General features: G+C 30.3%; 1 protein-coding gene, 2 long non-coding RNA genes and 1 other non-coding gene across 17 annotated transcripts in view; 1 reads left to right on the top strand and 3 right to left on the bottom strand.

Annotated features, from left to right (window-relative positions):
• LOC145326856 (uncharacterized) overlaps window positions 1–7,748 on the bottom strand; it is a 47,531-nt gene extending 39,783 nt beyond the window's left edge. For 10 of the 11 annotated variants that reach the window (XR_013881995.1, XR_013881997.1, XR_013881996.1 and 7 more), the window contains exons 1-15: window positions 7,665–7,748; window positions 7,276–7,365; window positions 7,042–7,090; window positions 6,819–6,868; window positions 6,572–6,624; window positions 5,993–6,041; window positions 5,695–5,751; window positions 4,715–4,778; window positions 4,353–4,393; window positions 4,133–4,182; window positions 3,805–3,864; window positions 3,587–3,633; window positions 3,375–3,417; window positions 3,147–3,188; window positions 2,917–2,958 (exon numbers count right to left, since the gene is read on the bottom strand). This is a non-coding gene — a long non-coding RNA (uncharacterized LOC145326856). The remainder of the gene's footprint in view (window positions 1–2,916; window positions 2,959–3,146; window positions 3,189–3,374; window positions 3,418–3,586; window positions 3,634–3,804; window positions 3,865–4,132; window positions 4,183–4,352; window positions 4,394–4,714; window positions 4,779–5,694; window positions 5,752–5,992; window positions 6,042–6,571; window positions 6,625–6,818; window positions 6,869–7,041; window positions 7,091–7,275; window positions 7,366–7,664) is intronic. The other variant, XR_013882004.1, reaches the window with a different exon arrangement.
• Window positions 7,155–7,241, bottom strand: LOC145327328 (small nucleolar RNA snR61/Z1/Z11). Its single transcript, XR_013882156.1, has one exon. It is a non-coding gene; the product is annotated as a small nucleolar RNA snR61/Z1/Z11 (small nucleolar RNA).
• Window positions 7,749–7,994: 246 nt separating the features above from the next.
• RpL3 (ribosomal protein L3) lies at window positions 7,995–14,974 on the bottom strand. The gene is made up of 8 exons (XM_080170293.1): window positions 14,826–14,974; window positions 11,956–12,202; window positions 11,309–11,423; window positions 10,858–11,013; window positions 10,277–10,442; window positions 9,207–9,376; window positions 8,559–8,748; window positions 7,995–8,270 (listed from the first exon to the last, which is right to left on the bottom strand). The coding sequence occupies exons 1-8, from the start codon at window positions 14,826–14,828 to the stop codon at window positions 8,112–8,114; spliced, it is 1,206 nt and encodes a 401-aa protein (XP_080026419.1). The 5' UTR covers window positions 14,829–14,974; the 3' UTR covers window positions 7,995–8,111.
• Window positions 14,975–15,858: 884 nt separating this feature from the next.
• LOC145326853 (uncharacterized) lies at window positions 15,859–20,195 on the top strand. 4 transcript variants are annotated; one of them, XR_013881992.1, is made up of 7 exons: window positions 15,859–16,072; window positions 16,735–16,817; window positions 17,350–17,411; window positions 17,775–17,837; window positions 18,756–18,936; window positions 19,051–19,172; window positions 19,645–20,195. It is a non-coding gene; the product is annotated as an uncharacterized LOC145326853 (long non-coding RNA). The 4 variants fall into 4 exon arrangements; XR_013881994.1 differs by having other exon boundaries at window positions 19,038–19,172; window positions 19,655–20,195; XR_013881991.1 differs by having other exon boundaries at window positions 19,038–19,172.
• The last annotated feature ends 238 nt before the right edge of the window (window positions 20,196–20,433 follow it).

The raw sequence follows: 20,433 nt of genomic DNA, 5'->3' as shown, positions 1-20,433 counted from the left end.
CTCCAAGGTTAATCTTCATTCCAATGTCAGGAAATTGCAGCATGTTTCTCCTCATTTTAATACAGAAATAAGGGGTGTTTATTCAGAAATTGTAAATTCCTACCTTTAATATATTAACAAAAAGCAGACTTCTTTACTGTCACAGTACCTAATCATATTAAATTTTAAAATTAGAAATGGCCTAGAATTTAAAATATTAAGAATAATACAAGAATCAGACATCTAAGGAAGTATTAACTTCACATACAGTACATCAGTGTAAATCTTTGTAATCATGTAGGAATTATTTGGGTAGCACTTGCTAGAGATGTACAAGAAAAGACAAATTGTACATGTAATTTACCTTGCATTTATAACAGAAACCTTTTACTTTATAAGTTTCTTGTTAGTACACAAAAATGAGAATCTATCTTTTCTTTTTAAAGAATTGTAGTAGCTTCTAAATATTTTTAAGATATCTAATGAACCTAGAATTAAAGTTTTAAATGGGACTATCCACGAACAAGAGCAAGTGATTCTAAGCACCTCTAGCATTGATCCATAGTATTTTTTTAGTGAATTAACTAGGTTCATGTTTGATATTTGCTTTATCGACTCGAAAGTTAATTTCACAATTGTGTTTTAAGAAAAATTGAAAGTAAAGCATTTTTTAAAGCAATATCATCTACTACTTTGTTGAGTTCAAAGGACAATATAAAATAAGACGGCAGAAAAGCATCAAATGTTGTAAATGCAAAATTATATCAAGGGGGGGGGGGGGGGGAATTTTGACACATTTGCGTAAACAGTGAGTAAAGGCTTTATTTTTGGACTGAGAGGATAGGTTATTAGGGATAAGATCATTCTTATGAAGAATTTCCCCCAGAAATAACTGTACAGAGAGGACCTGGAGGCCTGGAGCTCCGGAACCTGGAGGCCTATCCAAAAAATCTTAAATCTGAGGGAAATTCATCATATAAGAATGATTATATCACTAATAACCTATCCTCTCAGTCCAAAAACAAAGCCTACTCACTGTTAACGTAAATGTGTCAAAACTTCCCCCCCCCCCCCCCCCTTAAACTGTTTACAGATATCAACCCTTTTTTCCAAATATACATTTTTAATCACAATAATATACTTTTGTGTCAAAGCTAACAGTTTGAACTCGTCAAAACAATCAATAATATTGCATCAAACAATACGCAACATTTCAGTTTTTTTTATATAAAACCATGGTGAAACTTAACTTTTTTGTCGATAAAGCAAATATTAAACATAAAGCTTTTTTACGAAAAAAAAAATATTATGGGTCAATGCTGGAAGATGCTTAGAATCACTTGCTCTTGTTCATAGATAGTCCTCATTAATGAAATAAATAAAAAACAATATATTTCAATAAAATCAAACATCTAAGGAAGACTTCACAGTAGTGGAAACTTTTTTTTATTTAAAAGCTTTAAATATTTCAGAATCCAACTCAAAAAAAATCCAATATCCGTTATACTTCATGGTCCTTATTTAGACAAAACTAATATTCATCCAGATTTCCAAAACCAAATTAGTATTTTTTCCAGCATACTACTAAACGTAGTATATTATACTCATGACAACACTACCAACACAATAAAAATTTTATAACAGAAACGTCCCTAGCCCTACGAAGCTCAATAGTTTAGGTTTAGATGTAATCATAGGCATTTGACCAAGAGTTATAGAGTTAGCAATAGGAAACCTGCAGAGGAGATTTAACCCTAAAACCTATTCTACAGACAGAATAGGTTACTGTATTTATAAGAAAATAGACATTTCAAAGATTCGCATAAATATTAATTCAACAAGTTGCCCTTCTAACAAATTAATTTAGAGGTCTTACAGATTCTATATATTTTTCTGCAAGGTCAAAAACAGACATTTCGCTTTTCTTTTCAATGATAATCTTTCAAGAAAATTGAAATACTGACAATATCTTGCAAGTACAGCAAATTTTCTTGAGATACATATAAATAAAAACTAAATTAATAACAAATATTATTTAGAATATTTATTAAATTTCAATATTTATTACATTCAATACTATTAAATATATAGCTTACATAGAAGAAAGTTAACAATACACTAATATTCCATCAAATCCTAAATTAATAAACTATAATTACATAAGAAATAGATTATTATATCCAATTTAAAATGAATATTTTTCAGATGTAATTCACATGTATCATTATATTCAGTAATACAAGTTTTAATCATTAATAAGAGAAAGTCAAAGTTTAAGACATATCCTACCTATGAACAATAGCTACTACCAAACACAAATATAATACTGCATTGCTATCAAGGAGTCCTGAAACAAAAACAAACAGTTATGACAATGCAAGCGAAAAAATATATTCATTAGTTTAATATAGATATCAGTTGGTTGATTCTGCTAAAATTATTACAACATAAAATTCAGACGTTTTATATTTCATCACAATATAAAAAGTAACACAAAAGCATCAATTTTTTATTAGAATACCTTTTAATCTTAATCTTATCTCGAGCATTTCCAAAAACCCTTTCAGTAGAACCAGTCTAAATATAAGAAAGAATTTTAGTAATTCAAATTAATTAATTTAAGTGTATTTTTTAAAATTATCAGAAGAAAATGAACAAAATAAAATTCAAAATATTAAAGGGAATCAAATAGTTAATAAATATACCTTTAGATTTTCTTAAAACACTGAATTAATGTTCTAGACACCCTGAAAATATAAAACTGTCAAATATAGGTATAAAACTTATATTATCTAAAGGTTTAATTTTTATCAGACGTTAAAGGAAAACTTCATAAACACAAGGTTTCAGAGGAAACTACGAAAGATAAAAATTGTTTTCATCAGGAAAGAAACTTTAAGAATAAAAGGAACAAATAGTTCATTAAAATATATATACCTTTGGATTTTCTTGAAACACTGAATTAATGTTCTTGACACCCTAAAATTATAAAACTGTAATTGAAGATAAAAACTTAAGCTTGTCTAAAAATTAATTTTTATCAGACGTTAAAGGAAAACTTCATGAACACAAGGTTTCAGAGGAAACTACGAAAGATAAAAATTGTTTTCATCAGGAAAGAAACTTTAAAAATAAAACAAACAAGTAATTCATTAAAATATAAATACCTTTGGATTTTCTTGAAACACTGAATTAATGTTCTTGACACCCTGAAAATATAAAACTGTAAATTGAAGCTAAAAACTTAAGCCTATCTAAAGATTTAATTTTTATCAGACGTTTAAGGAAAACTTCATGAACACAAAGTTTCAGAGGAAACTACGAAAGATTAAAATTGTTTTCATCAGGAAAGTAACTTTAAAAATAAAACCAGAGTATATAAAATATAACCTTACCTTTACAGGAGATTTAACAATTTCTTTCATCAGAAGCAATATCTAGAAAAAAAAACACTTTTAATTATGTTAACATAAATGTAATAACTATTATTGAATTAATTTAAAATATCAGAAGGAAGTCAGCGTTGTGCTTCATAATTATCAGAATATAATGTAGGTTCTGGGTTTTACATCATTATTAACAGAATAAGAAAATTTTTTTAACTCTTACCTATGACAAGATGCTCAATCGGAAGTTTTGAATCTACTGACAAGCCTCAAATTTTACTTTATTTATTTGGTTTTTAAGTTTTAAAAAATATTTAAAAAGTTATTAAAATCAGAAGGAAGGCAGCAAAAGTCATGCTTCATAATTATCAGACGGTAATTCCATTACATTTTATCATCATTATTAGCATTAACAATACTAATGAATAATAAAATGTACCTTTTGCATGTTATTATGTCTTCAAGTGATTAACGTAGAAGACTCATCTGTATCAAAGTCCTGCAATTAAAATTTATATTTATATTAATAAGGTTTTCATTACAGCATACAATGTACTGATAATACATTTCAGTTATAGGTGTGAATATCTTCATACATCAGTAAAGAGTAGCGAATAATACAAGAATCATCATTAGTAACACAGCATTTAATTAAAAGTATAAAAGAATAAATTTAAGATAAAAGATAAGATAATCATTTAAAGGAAAAATCTTAGTTTAGTTAACCCATTATCCCTTTAATCCATTTACTAAAAATAAATATTAACCTTACTAATTTTTTCTTTCATTAATATCACATAATTTATTGTCCATCAACCTACAAAAACAAACAATTAGCTTTAAAGATAGAAAAGCAAATGGAAGTATTTGAGATTATTTCAGCGATCTTGGTGGGGTAGTAATCATTCAACAGTAAGTAGTAGCGAATAATTTGTCATCATAAGTAAATATAATATCAAACATTGCTTAATATTTAAGAAAAAGTACCTTGTGATTAAGTAAGCTTCATTATAAGAAAATCTTCAAATCTAAATAAATTAATACATTAGGAAACATGTTATATTAACTTATAAATTTACTTTGATCTATTATTATCAGTTGCGAACTTGTCTTCATTAAATTATCAGACAGTCAAGGGATTATTCATCATTAATATAAAAGAAATATACAGGGGGTGTGTTATATTCTGAATTAATTCCCAATCCCCTGTTCAAGAATAAAAGAGAGGGGGGTTGGATAGAAATTATGTACGAGGGGGAGAATGATAATAAAAAAACATTTTGTTTCTTATGCAGAATTAACACCAGAAATATATGAAAGGAATATTTATTACATTGTATGTAAAATACCTTTCTCAATGATGGATAAAGCCTCATTTTGTAGGTAGTTAGGTAGGCATGCAATCCACAAATACTAACAGTAAATCCAATTAATACTCAAAATAACACTACTAATCAGGGTTTCGGATCCGCATTGATTTTTTGCGGATCCGGATCCGGATCCTCAAAATTTGGTCAGTGCGGATCCGGATCCGGATCCAGATCCGGATCCGGATCCGGATCCTACCGGATCCTGTTCCGGATCCTTGACAATAAAAATAAAATCACCAAATTTTTCAAAAATATTTATTCTTTAATTCGAAGTCAAAAATACTTTTAATTTTCAAGTCTGACCCTAAACCTTAAAGATTGGCTCTCATCAAGAGAATGTCTGAGATTTTATATAAATTTAGGTAGATTTTTCTATTTTTTCCGCATTTTTTTGAGTCCAAGGATCCGGATCCGGATCCACATTTTTTTGCGGATCCGGATCCTTGGGCTCGAAAATATGCGGATCCGGATCCAGATCCGGATCCGAAACCCTGATACTAATTATTAGTAACCTTTATAAATAAAAACATTTGTATATTTCTTTCCTTTAGTTAACAATTTAAAACTTGACAATTAAAGTTGCTAACATAACCGATTTTATTAGACACTAAATTCATTAATTTAAAAAGTATGAAATGCATGAATTTCACTTACTAGTAAGCATGAAAATCTGGTGTAACGTCCAGGGAAAAAAAATTCAATGTCATATTCCAGTTAAAAAATGAGAATGAATCACAAGTCTAGTTTGTGGAACAACTTTCTTTGAACAGAAAATAAATGTCAGTTCAGGAAACTCATGTAACAAAACGACTGACCAATATAGAATAAAATCTAAATTGGCTAATTAGTAAAGTAATATAATATAAGCAGTATACAAGGAAGAATTGTGCCTGTATTAAGAAACTGGACAATTGGCAAAACTGCTAGAACTAAAATAAAAATATATTTTGTATGATTACCTTTACATCCAGTTAGAGAAAAGAGAATCAAAACAATAGATGCAGCATTTAAAAGGCCTGAAAATAAAAGTTAATATCAATAAAGCCGAAGTAAATAAAATAAATATAAGCTAGGTGTTATAAATAAAATTTGTTACAGGTTTATAGCACCAATATAAAATAAAAGATCTATATTGACTAATTAACAAGTATTATAATATAAGCAGAATATTGAAGAATTGTTCCTGTATGAAATACTGGACAACTGGGTAGACTGCTAATACACAACTTTAACGAGTCAATGACAATGAATTTTTACCTCATAAACTTGCTTTCAGAAGGGAGAAAAGTTAAAGCTTCTTTCAGTCCTAAAAAAATACAGATATATAAATTTCCTCCTATCTTAAGTACAAAACTTGCAAAAATCTTAATAGTCAGTTAAACATATTAAAATAATCATGTAGATCATAGAAAGAGCAATAAAGTAATCATCATAAGATTAAAGTGAGTTAAATCGCAAAAAAATATATAAAAATTTACCTTTCTAAAGCAAGACAGGGGTGTATATTCTGCATGGGATCCCCGGCTTAGGGGGAGGGGGAAAAAAATAAAAAATAAGTGGTTGGAGGGAAAAAAAATGTAAAAACTAAGAAAACTGAAAACATTTTTTCAATTACGCCCCCCTCCTTTGTTAAACTAAAAAAATGTGTGGTAGGAGGGATATAGAGTTCTTTAAATATTTTTCTATTTTTCCCCCTACTTTTTAAGAAAAATCTAGGGGGAAAAAATTTGTAGCAGAGGAAAAAAAATAAATCTTGTGCAGAATATACATCCCTGAAGCAAGATAAAAGTAATAAAATCCAAATTATAAAAAGCATTTAATTAAAATCTGCATTACCTGATAAAAGTTCTGAACAGATTAAAAGCATCAGGTGCAAAAAATCTAACCATCTGAAAATAATAAAAGCAAGCTTCAGAATAGAATAAATTCCCAAATCCCCTATTAAAGAATAAAGCTACTAATATCAGTATTTTGTCAAATTTATATCAATTTACTTCATAGAGTCGAGTATATATAATGCATCATTTGATCACACAAGTTATTAGTTCATTATATAGGTAAAAAATGTGAAGTTTGTTTTTACCTGAAATTGAATCTTTTATTTTGAAGAATGCTGGTTCTGAAGTAATCCACCTAAAAATATACTTATTATATTCACAGTTTGAAATTTAATAAAATTCAAATAAATATTTTTTCTTCAGTTCTCCAAGGTTAATCTTCATTCCAATGTCAGGAAATTGCAGCAAGTTTTTCCTCATATTAATACAGAGACAAGGGGTGTTTATTCAGAAATTGTAAATTCTTACCTTTAATATATTAACAAAAAGCAGACTTCTTTACTGTCAGTCACAGTACCTAAAGATATTACATTTTTTATTTTCTTTATTATTTCGGATTTATTTTAAAAATACAATAACTAGTATCAGAGCGCTATGGGATGATTTGGTATTTTTGTTCATCACTGCAATTCAGAAGCAGAACTGGTTAATTTATATCATCATGTTAAGTTTTCAAATTAAGTATAAATATTAGTTAATTACCTTTAGAATTTTCAGTGGTTGTTAAAGTTTAACTAAAGAGAATCCACAACAAACATTAGTTTGGCATTTTATCAACAATTATCAAAAAACCTGAAAATAGAAATAATTTCAATATGAATAATATTAATAAAACAAATAAATTATTTTTAAAAATTCTCAGAAGTTATCAAGTAAAATCATACATTAGTCATAACCATGCATGTGTTTCATAAATTCATCATGTAATAATAGTAAACAATCAGGATTTTAGAATAGTATTATTTTTGTTCACTGCAATTTAGAAGCAGAACTGAGGTGAATTTTAGTTAGGCACAAGCTTTAAGAATACACCTCTGGTTAATTAATAGCATGTTAAATTTTAAATTACAGTATAAATAATAGTTTATTACCTTTAGATTGTTCTGTTGTAATTAAGTGTAACCAAGGGTAATCCACTATCAACTAGCATTTTATCAACAAATTATCAGAAAAAAACCTAAAAATTGAATTAGTTTTAATAAGAAAAATAATTAATAAACGAATAAATTTATTTTTAAAATTCTCAGATGTTATCAAGTAAAATCATTTATAGTCATAACCAAAGCATGTGTTTATTAAAAATTCATCATGTAATAGTGGAACACAATCTTTAAAATTCTTACCTAAAATTGAGAAGAGAACCACAGAATCCACCCAACAAAAGTTTACATAAAAATCTAAATAGAATGAAAAACAAAATATATATATTAACTATTTATTTCAAAATAGTTTTAATCATAACACAGGAAGGCAATAGCATGATATACATAAGAGGAAAGCTCCTCTGCAAGCCACCATAGATACGAGCCACAATGATCTTAAGCCGAAGCCTTGAGAGCGTGCTTCTTGAGAGGTCCCATGAGAGCAAGCTTGTCGGCGCTTGTCTGGAAGCGACCATGACCAAGCTTGGAGCTGGTATCGATGAACTTGAGGTTGACCTTCTCGGTGAAACACTTGCGGGTCAGAGTAAGCAGAGGCTAGAAAAAAAAATATTTTTTATTAGTACCCATAACAATTGCAAAGGAAAGATTTTAAAAAATTAAAAGGTCAGAGAAGAGTATTTAATTAGGCTCGTATGAAACCATTTGAATTGAAACTTTTTAAGACGAAAGACACATTTTTCTTAAATATTTACGGTAGGGATCTATCAGAGAACCCAACTTTATACATGTAACTGGATACTTATTTACTATCACATGTTCCCACTATTCAGGGAGAATTTTTCCACAGCTTGATCAATTCTCTATAAAATGATATTGACTTACCCTTCTGAGAGTCAGCATTCTCTTCTTGGGTCCCTGGCAGGATCCCTTAATCATCAAGAAGTCTTGCTTCACCTCACCGTAGTTAACGAATCCTCCCATGGGAGTGATAGACTTCTCGGCAATATCGTAATCAGTAGAGCCATTGTTCTTGATCAACTTGCCGTCCTTGATATAGTATCCAACTCCGACTCTAAAATATAATTTCGTGCATTATTATGTTTAATACATTTTCAGATTTCACAAAATAAATTACTTTGAAAGTTCAGATGTGAAATGGTTTGAATCTTTGGAAGTTCCATATACGATCCACATTTGACATCAAATCTGAACTTTCCCCTCAAATAGCCTAGCGAACACAATTAACCACATGGGTGTTTCAAAATTGACCCTGCTCAGGGGGGGGGGGGGTTAAGAAATAAGTGGTTGTAGGTGGAAAAAATGTAAAAAATAAGGAAACTGAAAAGACTTACCATACCCTCCCCCCTCTCCTTGGTTATTAAACCCCGTACCAGCCCAACCTACTGAAAATAGCTTTCGTTTAAAATAACGAAGGGGGGAAGGGAGGATCAGCGCCAGTCTAAAATAGTCCTTTTACGGGAAACTGACAAAAATCTAATATCCCTTTAAAATTCTTAAAGTTTTTAATACCTGTAGATCTTCTTGTTAATAATGGTTCGGTGATGGTAACCCTTCTGACCAGCTCTGGGAACAGAGAACTGGACTCTGCTGGGATGCCAGGCTCCAATACAGGCGACCTTACGCAGACCCTTATGGGTCTTACGAGGCAGCTTCTTTGTGTGCCATCTGCTGGTCACACCCTGTATTAAAATTTCTTTTATCAAGACCAAATAAACAACAGGGGTGTATATTCTACATGGGATCCCCTGCTCAGGGGGGGGGGAAAAAAATAAAAAATAAGTGGTTGGAGGGGAAAAAAATGTAAAAATTAAGAAAACTGAAAACATTTTTTCCATTTCCCCCCCGTCCTTGGTGAAAAAACTTTAAAAAATGTGTGGTAGGAGGGATAAAATAAATAAAATATAGAGTTCTTTCAATATTTTTCCATTTCCCCCCTACTTGGTCAGAAAAAACTAGGGGGGGAAGAAAAATAAAGAATTTTGTAGCAGGGGAAAAAAAATAAATCTTGTGCAGAATATACACCCCTGATAAACAAAGAAACTACTTTAAGACAAATATATTGCATTAAAGAAATCAATAATGAAAGCAAAGACATAATATTCAAAATTATTTAGTTTGTTTATGAAATTAAATAATGTAGTAATACAACAAACCAAATGTAACAACTTATCCCCATCCCCAAATTTTGATAGATAATTGAAGAAATCTGATTTTTTTAAAACCCTGTATTACGAAATAGATTTAGGAGCAAAAACAAAATAAGATTTCAGTTTTGTTTTTCTTCAGTGAAACCAAATACAACATTGTAATATTGTTTAGGCTGTTAAAAGAAAAGTTATATAAGCAGCATAGAACATTGTTGCCAGCATTAATAACTGTACAATTGAAGAGCTGCTATTGTACTTAAAGACGTAATAGTAAAATATCTTAAATCTAATGAACTGAAGTATGTGTGGTGGGACTGTATTAAAGACAAATACGAGAATAGTGGTCAAAATTTTTCTATAAATAACCCATGAGTAGAGACTTATCGCTACGGGGCTATCCAGTTCCAGAATCTACAGTTTAACGAAACTTACCTTGAAACCTTTACCCTTGGTGACACCAACTACATCCAAGCATTCATCCTGGCTGAAGACCTCAGAGACGGGGACAGTCTTTTCAAAGTGCTCAGTGGCCCAGTCAACCTTTTCAGCGATGGTTCCACCGTTCAGCTGGACTTCCATAATGAAGGCCTTCCTCTGCCTAAAAAAGGAAAATGATCTAATTATTTTCTTCACAAAAATTTTTTTATATCCTTTCATAAAGATTTTAAAGTTCTAGTCAGGGGTGTATATTCTGCTAAAGATTTTATTTTTTTCCCCGGTTGCTATATTTTTTTTCCCCTAGTTTTTTTAGCAAGGAAGGAAATTAAAAAATATCCCCCCTCCCACATGTTCTTAAAGTTTTTTTTTCACCAAAAAGGTGAGAAAATGTTTACAGTTCTCTTAATTTTTACATTTTTTCATTTATTTCCCCCCCCCCCCCTCAGCAGGGTCAAATTTGAAAATATATACTTCTGGTTCTAGTTCTTATTAAAGTATGTTTATTTCCCATAAATAGAACTACTTTCCAACAAATGTAAGAAAAAAAATATAATAAAATATAAACTTAATTTTACCTCTTGTTGAGAATCTTCATCTGGGTGTGGACAATGACCCTGACTTTAACGGCATGCTTCTTGATCAGGTCAAGATCCTTCTGGATCTCCTTCTTACCCAGCTCATCTGCCCACTTGGTGCTGTACTTAGAGAAGGCCTTCTTCTTGGACTTGTACCTGGGGGGAGAAAATAATATTTATATGCCCCGGCAGGTCTTCGCAAAACCAATAATGGTTCTGGATTGGACGAGCCAGAAAAAAACACCTTCATGGCCGAAACCAGAGGAGGATGTATATGTAGCGACCAGTACTGTTAATTATTAAACCTACAGATAGCCTGGTGAAGCTACTAGACTCATTGCTCATATAAAGCATTAAAAAATTGAAGTCCTTTAATCAAAATATTTGTCAAGACATGGAAATTATTGAGCAAGGCAAGCAGAGTCTAAAATAATGTTAAGTTAATACTTACCAGTTCTTGTAATATCTCCTCTTGGCTTCATCACCGATATGCTCAGCCCAGACAGTCTTCAAGGTGGCTTCACCTCTGGGAGTCTTGATGTAACCAACAACTCCGATGACAATAACTAGACAATACATAAAAATTAAGGTTGACAATCAGATTTCGAAATACAGTCAGCCCAAATTTTGGACCCATTAAAATTGCAGATTCTGACTCCTTTCTATTTTGTAGTTTATTTCACAGCTTTTGGGGCTTATTCTAGGGTTGGATATCGCTATTGTAAAGACTAGATTTTTATTTTAAAAAATCCAAAATCCACATTCCACAGATTAATAAACTATATTTTAGGGCGAATTTTAATAAAATTATGAGAAAATGTTAAGGAAATCTTGAGGGGTGTAACTATATTCTGAACAAGATTGATATTTTTCCGCCGCTACACATTTAAATAATAATCACCCTAGTTTTTTCAGAGGAGAAAAAAAGGGAATTATCATAGAATTTTTTTTAATTTTAAAAATTAGATTATGTGTCCCTAATCTATGGATCCTCCCTAAAGAATTTGCCCCTTAAGTTAACAATCGCACTGCGTTTTAGACAGCTTTCCGCAGAAATTAAAATGCAAAATTAACCCCCACTTGTTAACACAAAGTTACCTGGAGGAGTTTCAAGGATGGTGACTGCCTCACAAACCTCTTTCTTGTTAGACTTAGAGCCAGGTCTGTCCATCTCCCTCATGATGTGGGTCATACCAGCCTTGTAGCCCATGAAAGCAGTCATGTGGACAGGCTTGCTAGGGTCATCCTGAGGGAAGGAATGTATCTTTCCTCTTACAGACTTGGCCCTCTTCTTGGGAAGAAATCCCTTGCTGCCGTGACGCGGCGCCTCGAACTTTCTGTGAGACTAAATAAAAAACACTATTACTTTTTATAGTTTACAGAGTTTCAATTAAAATAATGATATGGATATGTACAAAGATCCGACCCAACACACACATTTCAATGAGAGTTGGTTTAATTTCTTTTAGGATTTATCTAGCAGTACTTGCATAGTAAATAACGATTTAATAACATTATTTACCTTGGTAATTGTAATGCTTTGTGTAATTACTAAATGTTATATCAGGAAATTAGGTTTTAACGATTATTCAGTTAGATGAATAATCTACAATTAAAGGGGGAGGGTAAATGCAACCATCTCGTAATCAATTAATAAATGGCACTTGCAATTCTTAAAGCATAGATAACGATGGAAACTCATTATTACTTTATGTAGTATTGCATTATACGTTTCATATTCGTATATTTTAAGAAATCAAGATGTAAATCCTTAGGTTAGGAATAATTTTAAAGTTAAATTAGAGACTACACCCCCAACAAACCTACCAGGTTACAAATACAAAGAATTACTTGTTTCATAAATCTTGACAATGAAGCCATTAACGACAACATTGGGATATTGTTATTACTTTAATCTAGCAATACATCCATAATAAATAACGATGATTACATTATTTACCTTGGTAATAGTATTGCCCAGTATTTTATTCAGAGGGGGGGTTAATGCAATCCTCTCGTAATCCGTGCACAAAAGGCACTTTGAATTCGAATTTAGTTGTTAAACTTTTTTAACTATTTAACTATTTAGTTCAATTAGCACAGGGGTAAACAATTTTTTTTAGTTTGTCCTCAATCACAATTTATATATTGGAGGGATAGGATTTGGCATCACAAAAATAGGTGAATGTTTAATAATTCCAGACAATGAAGCCATTCAAAAACAACACTGGGAAGTTATATCAAATTAATATAGCTATACTGCAAAAAAAATAAATAACTATGGATAACATTATTTACTTTGATTAGTATGCATTAATAAATTCAAAGCTTTTATATCATATTATTATCATCGATCTTTAAACATTTTAAATAGGCAAGGCATAAATCCTATAACAATATATATTTTAAGCTCAACCAACCCAGGGAAGAAAATCTGAAAATAAATTAATTTTAAAGTTTCTCCTCTTACAATTTCCTATCTGAATTGAAAGAAATGTTTAATAATGCTTAACATTGAAGCCATGATAAGACTACACTGGGCTTGAAATATTACATTTATCTAGCAATACTTGCATAAAAAAAACGATGGAATAACGTTATTATTTTGTGAAGTATTGCAACATAAATTACATTAATTTTTTATGGGAAAAAATTTGATGAGAAAGATTAAGACGACTAGAACTAATTCTAAAGTTGAAGCACTGGCTTACCTCCACCCCCCTTACTAAACCACCCCAGGGAAGCAATTAAAAAATTAAATAACCGATCTTGGAAAAAACAAAATACTTTAATGTTTGACACTGAAGCCATGGAATCAAGAATGGCATTACATTTATCTATGTATGACAGGATATTTTGTGAAAACAAAAAAAAAGTCTGTTTAATAATCTTTTCGACAATAAAGCCATTGAATTAGACTCACTGCTGAACAATGTTATTACATTTTTCTAGCAAAACTTGCAAAATAAATAAAGATGGAATAGCATTATTACTTTGTGTAGTTTTGCAACAAAAATTTCTTTAATTTTTTTATGACAAAAAAAAAGTTAGACGAGGAAAATAGATCCTAAGACTGAACTAATTCTAAAGTTTAAGTATTGACTACCCCCCCCCCCCCCTCTAACACAAGCTACCCTGGGAAGCAACTAAGAAAAAAAATTACAGTTCTATGGTAACAAAAAAAAGTCTGTTTGATAATCTTTTCGACAATGAATCCATGGATCGAATTAAGACTTCACTGCTGAACAATGTTATTACATTTATCTAGCAAAACTTGCAAACGAAATAAAGATGGAAAAGCATTATCATTTTGTGTAGTATTGCAACAGAACTAAATTTTTAATAATGAAAAAATTTAACGAGATTAATTCTAGGACTGAATATTAATTCTAGGACTGGGATTAATTCTAAAGTTAAAGTACCAACTCCCCACCCCTCCTAACCTAACCAGGGAAGAGATTCTAGTATTAGATTACCAATCTTAGGTGAAACAAAAAATTATAAATGTTTAATAAACTTCCACAATGAAGCCATGGAATTAAGACTTCACTAGACAATGTTATTACATTTATATAGCAATACTTTAAAAATAATATAACGATGTAATCACATTATTTACTTTGAGAGGTATTGCTTTAAGTCAAATTGCCAATTCTAAGTAAAACGCATTAAAATTAGTCTATCGGAGTATGTGTATACCAAAGGATCTAACTATACAACTGAGTCGTTATGGTTCTCATAGACAAAAAATAATCATAATCCTTAAAATCTCAAAATTTATAAACAACAATACTTTAAAGACTTAAATGCCCCCAAAAGCATTAAGTAACCTTATCCAATTATTGCAAATCAATTATCTAGTTTAATTTGAAACAATATGCATAAAAAGGCAGAAGTATATTTAAAATACAATATTGGACAAACTCTTAATAAATAAAAAAAAACTGATAAACAATAATTAAACTTACCATGATTAGTTAGATACAGGCTAAGTCAGACGAATTTGCCTTCCTTGACTTGCCGTGGTATAATATAAATTGAATAGATAAACACATGCACTACATTAACTTAGACCGTACACATGGCTTCCGGTTCCCAAGCAGGGAAATCATAGACTAAATATTAATATAGATATTCTCTTTCAACATCAGAACCCAGTCAAACATGCGTCATCTCTCCAAAAAAATTAAATGACAAATTTAAATTCATAGCAATGATAGGAATCTTTTTTTCATTGAAAATGAAAAATAAATGACCAGCATTTTTTTTTCATTTTTGTAATTTTCCCCCAAATGCCTGAAAGATGAAAAGAATGTTTTTTTCATTGAAAATGAAAAGTGAATGACCAGCATTTATTTTTCATTTTTGTAATTTTTCCTAATTTTTAAAGAAATCTTTTTTTAAGTCTAGTGATGAAAAAAAGATGATGTAGCATGCATTTTTCAATTTTATTTTTTTTTTAAAATTTAATGAATTTCATCCAAAATTCATTTAGTCCGTTATTAAAATGAGAAATACGACATTTCATTTATTTATTTAAAAATTAAACGCGGCATTCACTGTACATTTTCTGCATAACAATTTTACTCCTAAAATCAAATCATCTAGAAAATTGTAATAATTAAACGATTATGCTCTCTTGAAACTTAAAAAATTGTATGAAATAAACAGTTTAAATCATATAAAATAAAAGTATTTCAAAAAAGTTTTGCCTATGGACGATTTTAATCTCTTATATGCGAGGAAATTTTACAGGTGAGAATTTTCTGTACATATTATAAGAAAACGCGGGCAGCAGACGAGACAGTTTAAAATTAAATATAATACAACGGTTATTATTACTAAGCGAAGCTTGTATGTTCGCGTTTTATAGACTTCAAATTGTTATCTCTGTTCTATTTTATTTATTATATGATATAATTAGATGTAAAAACTTTAGTTAATATTTATGATAATCATTGCATAAGCGTACTATTTCTAGAAGTTAAGAAATAAACCCATTTTCGACTAAAATTTACTGTATGCGACTCATTCATAATATTATCATACTTTTCACTAATCTTCTATATTTTCAGATGTTTCGAATTATTTGTTTAACTTTAGATGGCCTGTTTTTGTTAAATATTTCGTTGACTGTTTAAAGATGGAGCTAGAGCTACCAAAAGTCCATCAAATGTAACCTTATTCTTCCAGCTAAGAAGTTTTGGACGTACATGTGTGGACTATTTAATTTTTTAACATAGAAGCTCAGAGACACTCACTTAGAATTCTTATTAAAGGGAGAAAACAATGGTCGGAAAGTTTTAAAACCAAGTACCTAAAGAAAATGCTTTTTAAAGTTCCAATGATTAAACATGATCAAAATTGACATATAGCCTTGTTGCAGAAATTATTATCTAAAGTTTAATAAAGATTATAAAAAATATATTACTAACTCAATCGATTCAGTGGTTACTGACATATGCATGGTTATTTAAGCCTTGGAATTGTACATGCAGTAGAAAACTAAATATATTTATCCAAATGTTTTACTAAATTCAATAGCTTAATCAAACCAAGATATTGTTTATCAGATACGTTTATTGAAGAGGTGTGTTATTAGTCGCATCGTATTATAGACAGCTTTCCGCGGATAGTAAAATAAAAAAATGTTAGATTAAACCCATTGTTTTACCCCTAGGGGCCAAAGGCAAAGGCCGACAAAACTGATATTAATTTTATGATTGTCAAAAATTGTCTCTAATACGATGCTCTACGTGATTTTTTGGTATGGCTGATAACCGATTCTAATCCAGCAGATATTAATCGGTTTCAAAGTGGGACTGAAAAAAAACTATATTAATCAAGATAGGTATGTAAAAAGAAAATAATGTTTAGATTATTGTTTGTCGGATATGTAACCAGGCAGAGGGGATAAAGATGAGATGCAAGAACATTATTTCTGCCTTCTTTGAGTTCAGGTTTGTCAGTATTTTTAGTCAGGGAGGGAGGGGACAATGGGCTGTTCATTACACTGGTTCCCTAAGGTTTATTATAACATTTTCTTATTAGTTGGCTTAACAACTTAAGGGTTCTTTTTGTGAACGCCGCCGTTTCTTTACAGTTCCATATTGTTCTCCACGTAAGCAACTGCTTTACCGAATTTTAGAGCTTTAACTCTTTAATGGGCTAAGATCATGCGTGTTTTACGTTTGGGTTCAAAAAGTGGCACATTCGCCCCCCCCCCCCTTTTTTATTGGTTAGTTGAGTTGAACTTGAGTGTCCTTTCATACAAAGTAGGTAACTTATCTTTTTTAAAGAAGCATATTTTTTTTGGTATATCCTTTGAACGATTTCAGTAGCAAGGTTAACATATCTTTGTAATATTCATGATTTGCTTTTTTATGACAGCTGTATATCTGCTCTATTAATCAATTTATCCATTTGTCCCTCCATGATTTTTTGTGCTTTGAAAGAAACTTATGAATGTTGTCATCCTTGTTTTGTTTTAAGGTGAATAATGAGAGCAAGGGTGGATGTGATTGTGAATTCTATAGTTGGGACTCAACTTCAAGGAATGAAATAAGACTCTGCATAAGGGATTTGGCATCTTTTTTAAAAACTAGATATTACATCTGATAAATGTACCTATCTGTAATAGAAGTTTTTGTAAAATTAATTTTGATAAAGCATTCTAGAAACTTTTAAAATCACGTTATAGTTTCCTGAAAATTGTGGTAATCAGGGAGGGAGGGGACAATTGACTATACAATACACTCCCAAAGTTATATAAACACTTTCTTATATTCGTTGGTTTAAAAATATTATATACTTTTGTCCGAGCTAGTTGTGTTCAAATGTTTATAAATTTATTGTTTTTAGACTTATCCCTTAAGATGCTAGATATTATGTAAAGCTTATTTCTGTGTTGATTGTAGTTGAGCAGAATTGGTGCTTCTGTTTAGTTCACCACTGCCCCGCCAGTCCGTCTGTACTTAAGGGTAAGATTCACAAAAAAAGTCTTTTTATTAAAGTTCCAGTATGCCTAATGACCTGAGAAAATAGATGAATGATTAAACTAAGCTTTTTATAAATAGAGGTCCTTTCACTGATCCGTCCGTCCGTATGTTTTTACAATTAGAAGAAATTGAGCAATCGTATTTTTAGATTTTAGATTTGTGCCAATAATTTGCAAGTGGATTTTGCCTGTCTGTCTAGTATATGTACATATATATGTCGAAACTAAAAGCTAAAAATTTAACATTTTTTAAAATTTCGACTTTTTATTTTTTTGGTATACCAAAAATACTCTTTATTTTAATTAAATTGAAAATATTTTTTTTGTCACTATAGGATAGGTAAGTTTATGTTGTGTTGTATTGGGTAGCCCCACAGGGTTAGGGCCTTAAAGGGTTAGTTTATAAAAAAAAACTAACAACACCATTTTTAAAAAAAAATAAGGGGGTGATTCCAAGCTCTGTAGGCACTTTGTGTGAGGGACCTATTTATTCTATGTTTTATTTCATACTTCCATTTATGTTGCAAATATAAATAAAATATGATTTTCAAATCTTGATATTTTAAAACTACCTGGTAGAAAATTAAAATTCTTTCAAATATATGTCCTTTAGATGTAATTTAAACTATTGAACAGAAAAAGATATGCAGTTCACTAAATTCAAGATTAAATGCATTTCGTGCAACTACCTCTTTAAATTAGTTAAGATAATAGATAGTAAAACTTTCAAAGAAGAAACTTAAGGAATAAAGTTTTCTTTGTAATTTTTCTTCCAAGGACTTGAGACAACCATACACATCACAATAATAGCTTTGTTTTTTTCTTATTTTGTAAATCATTGTAAAAGGGAAAGTAAAAAAAGACAATTTACAGAATAAATAAAAAAAATTTAATATTTCAGATACCAAAATCTGTGTGCAACATATCCGCAATAGTCCTGGGCGCAGAGTTGAAGAAGATCAATGTCGAGAAGAACAATAATTTAATAATTTATCAATCTTTCTTAGCCAGTACTGTTCAAATAAACCTACTTTTTATTTCTAGTCAAAAACCAAAGTTCTTAATTTACTTCAAAGACTCGAGTGAGTATTATTTTATTACTCATAGATTTATTTCTTGCCTGATTGATATTTTAATGATATTATTCTGTGTAACAACATTAATGTCTTTAAATATCAATAAGTTTAAAACTACAGCTCTTAAATTAAAAAACTTCAGTAATTTTAAGTTTTAATTATTATAAGCCTAATTTATCATATTTTTTTGCTTATGTGCTGAATATGGGTTTTATTATATTGTCTAATAATGTATTTCTTATGTACCTACAATATACAATCATCCTAATATATAAAGTAGTAAGCTTTTTTTTGTCTGTACTGTAGCAAAGGATCTCACTATCTGATACATATAGGTCTTAGGATGGTTATGTTTTTTTAATACGTCTGTGTAGGTATATTTTAGGCTATTTTTCTGCCCTTCCATATTCTTTTGAAAGTAGAGCCCTAGTAATATATAAATTACTAGCGGCTTCGCCCCTAGAGGACTTTAGGGTCACTTGCGGAGGGTGAATCCCAAAACCTATTTTTTTAAATTAAAATTTTAGTTTTAAAAATAATAATTATTATTGGGGGGGGGGGGGGGGGGAATACGTTTTTAGGGGCGATTTCTCTTTGGAGGGTGGTGGTACCCTGCCCAAAATTGTCATTCCCCCCCCACCCCCCACCCCCCAACTTTAAGTGCCTCTAGAGTCTTCTTGCGTAGCCGCAAGTATCTTACAAGTCATTTTTAAGCCCTTTAAAGGTTTGTTTCAGTAGGTAGTAATTTTTAAAAACAACTTATACAATTTTATTTACTTACAAATGTTCTGCTTATTCTGACACCAGAATAATTGTTACTTCACTTTTATGGATATTATTATCTTTGTTTTATGTTGGAACACGGGGAAGGTGGGGGGAAGGGATGATTCCCTTTTTACCAATAACGCCTTCTATCCTTCATGTTGACACCTATTCTGTAATAAAATTGTAACTTATTGACTAATTAAGTAGGTAATTTAGTCTTCAGTATGGCTTTGCAACCGATTAATTTCTGCAGGAATTGAACCGGTTCTTAGTCATACTGGAAAATCATGTATAGCGTCTTATTATAGACAATTTCCACAAAATAAAAATAATGACATATATACTAGTTTTGTTAGCCTTGAAGGGCCATATCTTAGCTTTATCATTTTAATGTTCGCGAAAAACTGTCTATAATACGATGCGTTAAATATCTATTATTGTGGTGCTGTTAAAATGTCTGATCAATTGAAATATTTACCAAATATATATTTTTTATAGATTTTCGTTTGTTTTATTATTTTTAAATGAATTTTTAATGCTGCGTCATTCTAAAGTCAGGTCTCCACAAAAATGACTTTCATTTAAAAGTCAGGTCTCCACAAAAATGATTTTCATTTAAAAGTCAGGTCTTCACAAAAATGATTTTCATTTAAAAGTCAGGTCTTCACAAAAATGATTTTCATTTAAAAGTCAGGTCTTCACAAAAATGATTTTCATTTAAAATTCATTTCTATAATC

Source organism: Acartia tonsa, chromosome 8, assembly GCF_053477335.1.
Source record: "Acartia tonsa isolate MP-2025a chromosome 8, ASM5347733v1, whole genome shotgun sequence".
Lineage (NCBI taxonomy): Eukaryota > Metazoa > Arthropoda > Copepoda > Calanoida > Acartiidae > Acartia > Acartia tonsa.
The sequence above is the reverse complement of the archived record's forward strand: the minus strand, read 5'-3'. Positions and strand labels throughout refer to the sequence as shown.

Bases quoted from the DNA above. Each gene is read 5' to 3' on its own strand.
- RpL3 (XM_080170293.1), bottom strand. The intron at 10,443-10,857 runs GTAAAATTAAGT...TTCCTTTTTTAG, and splicing joins ATGAAGATTCTCAACAAGAG to GCAGAGGAAGGCCTTCATTA. The intron at 8,271-8,558 runs GTAAGTCAATAT...TTTTTTTTCTAG, and splicing joins GAATGCTGACTCTCAGAAGG to CCTCTGCTTACTCTGACCCG.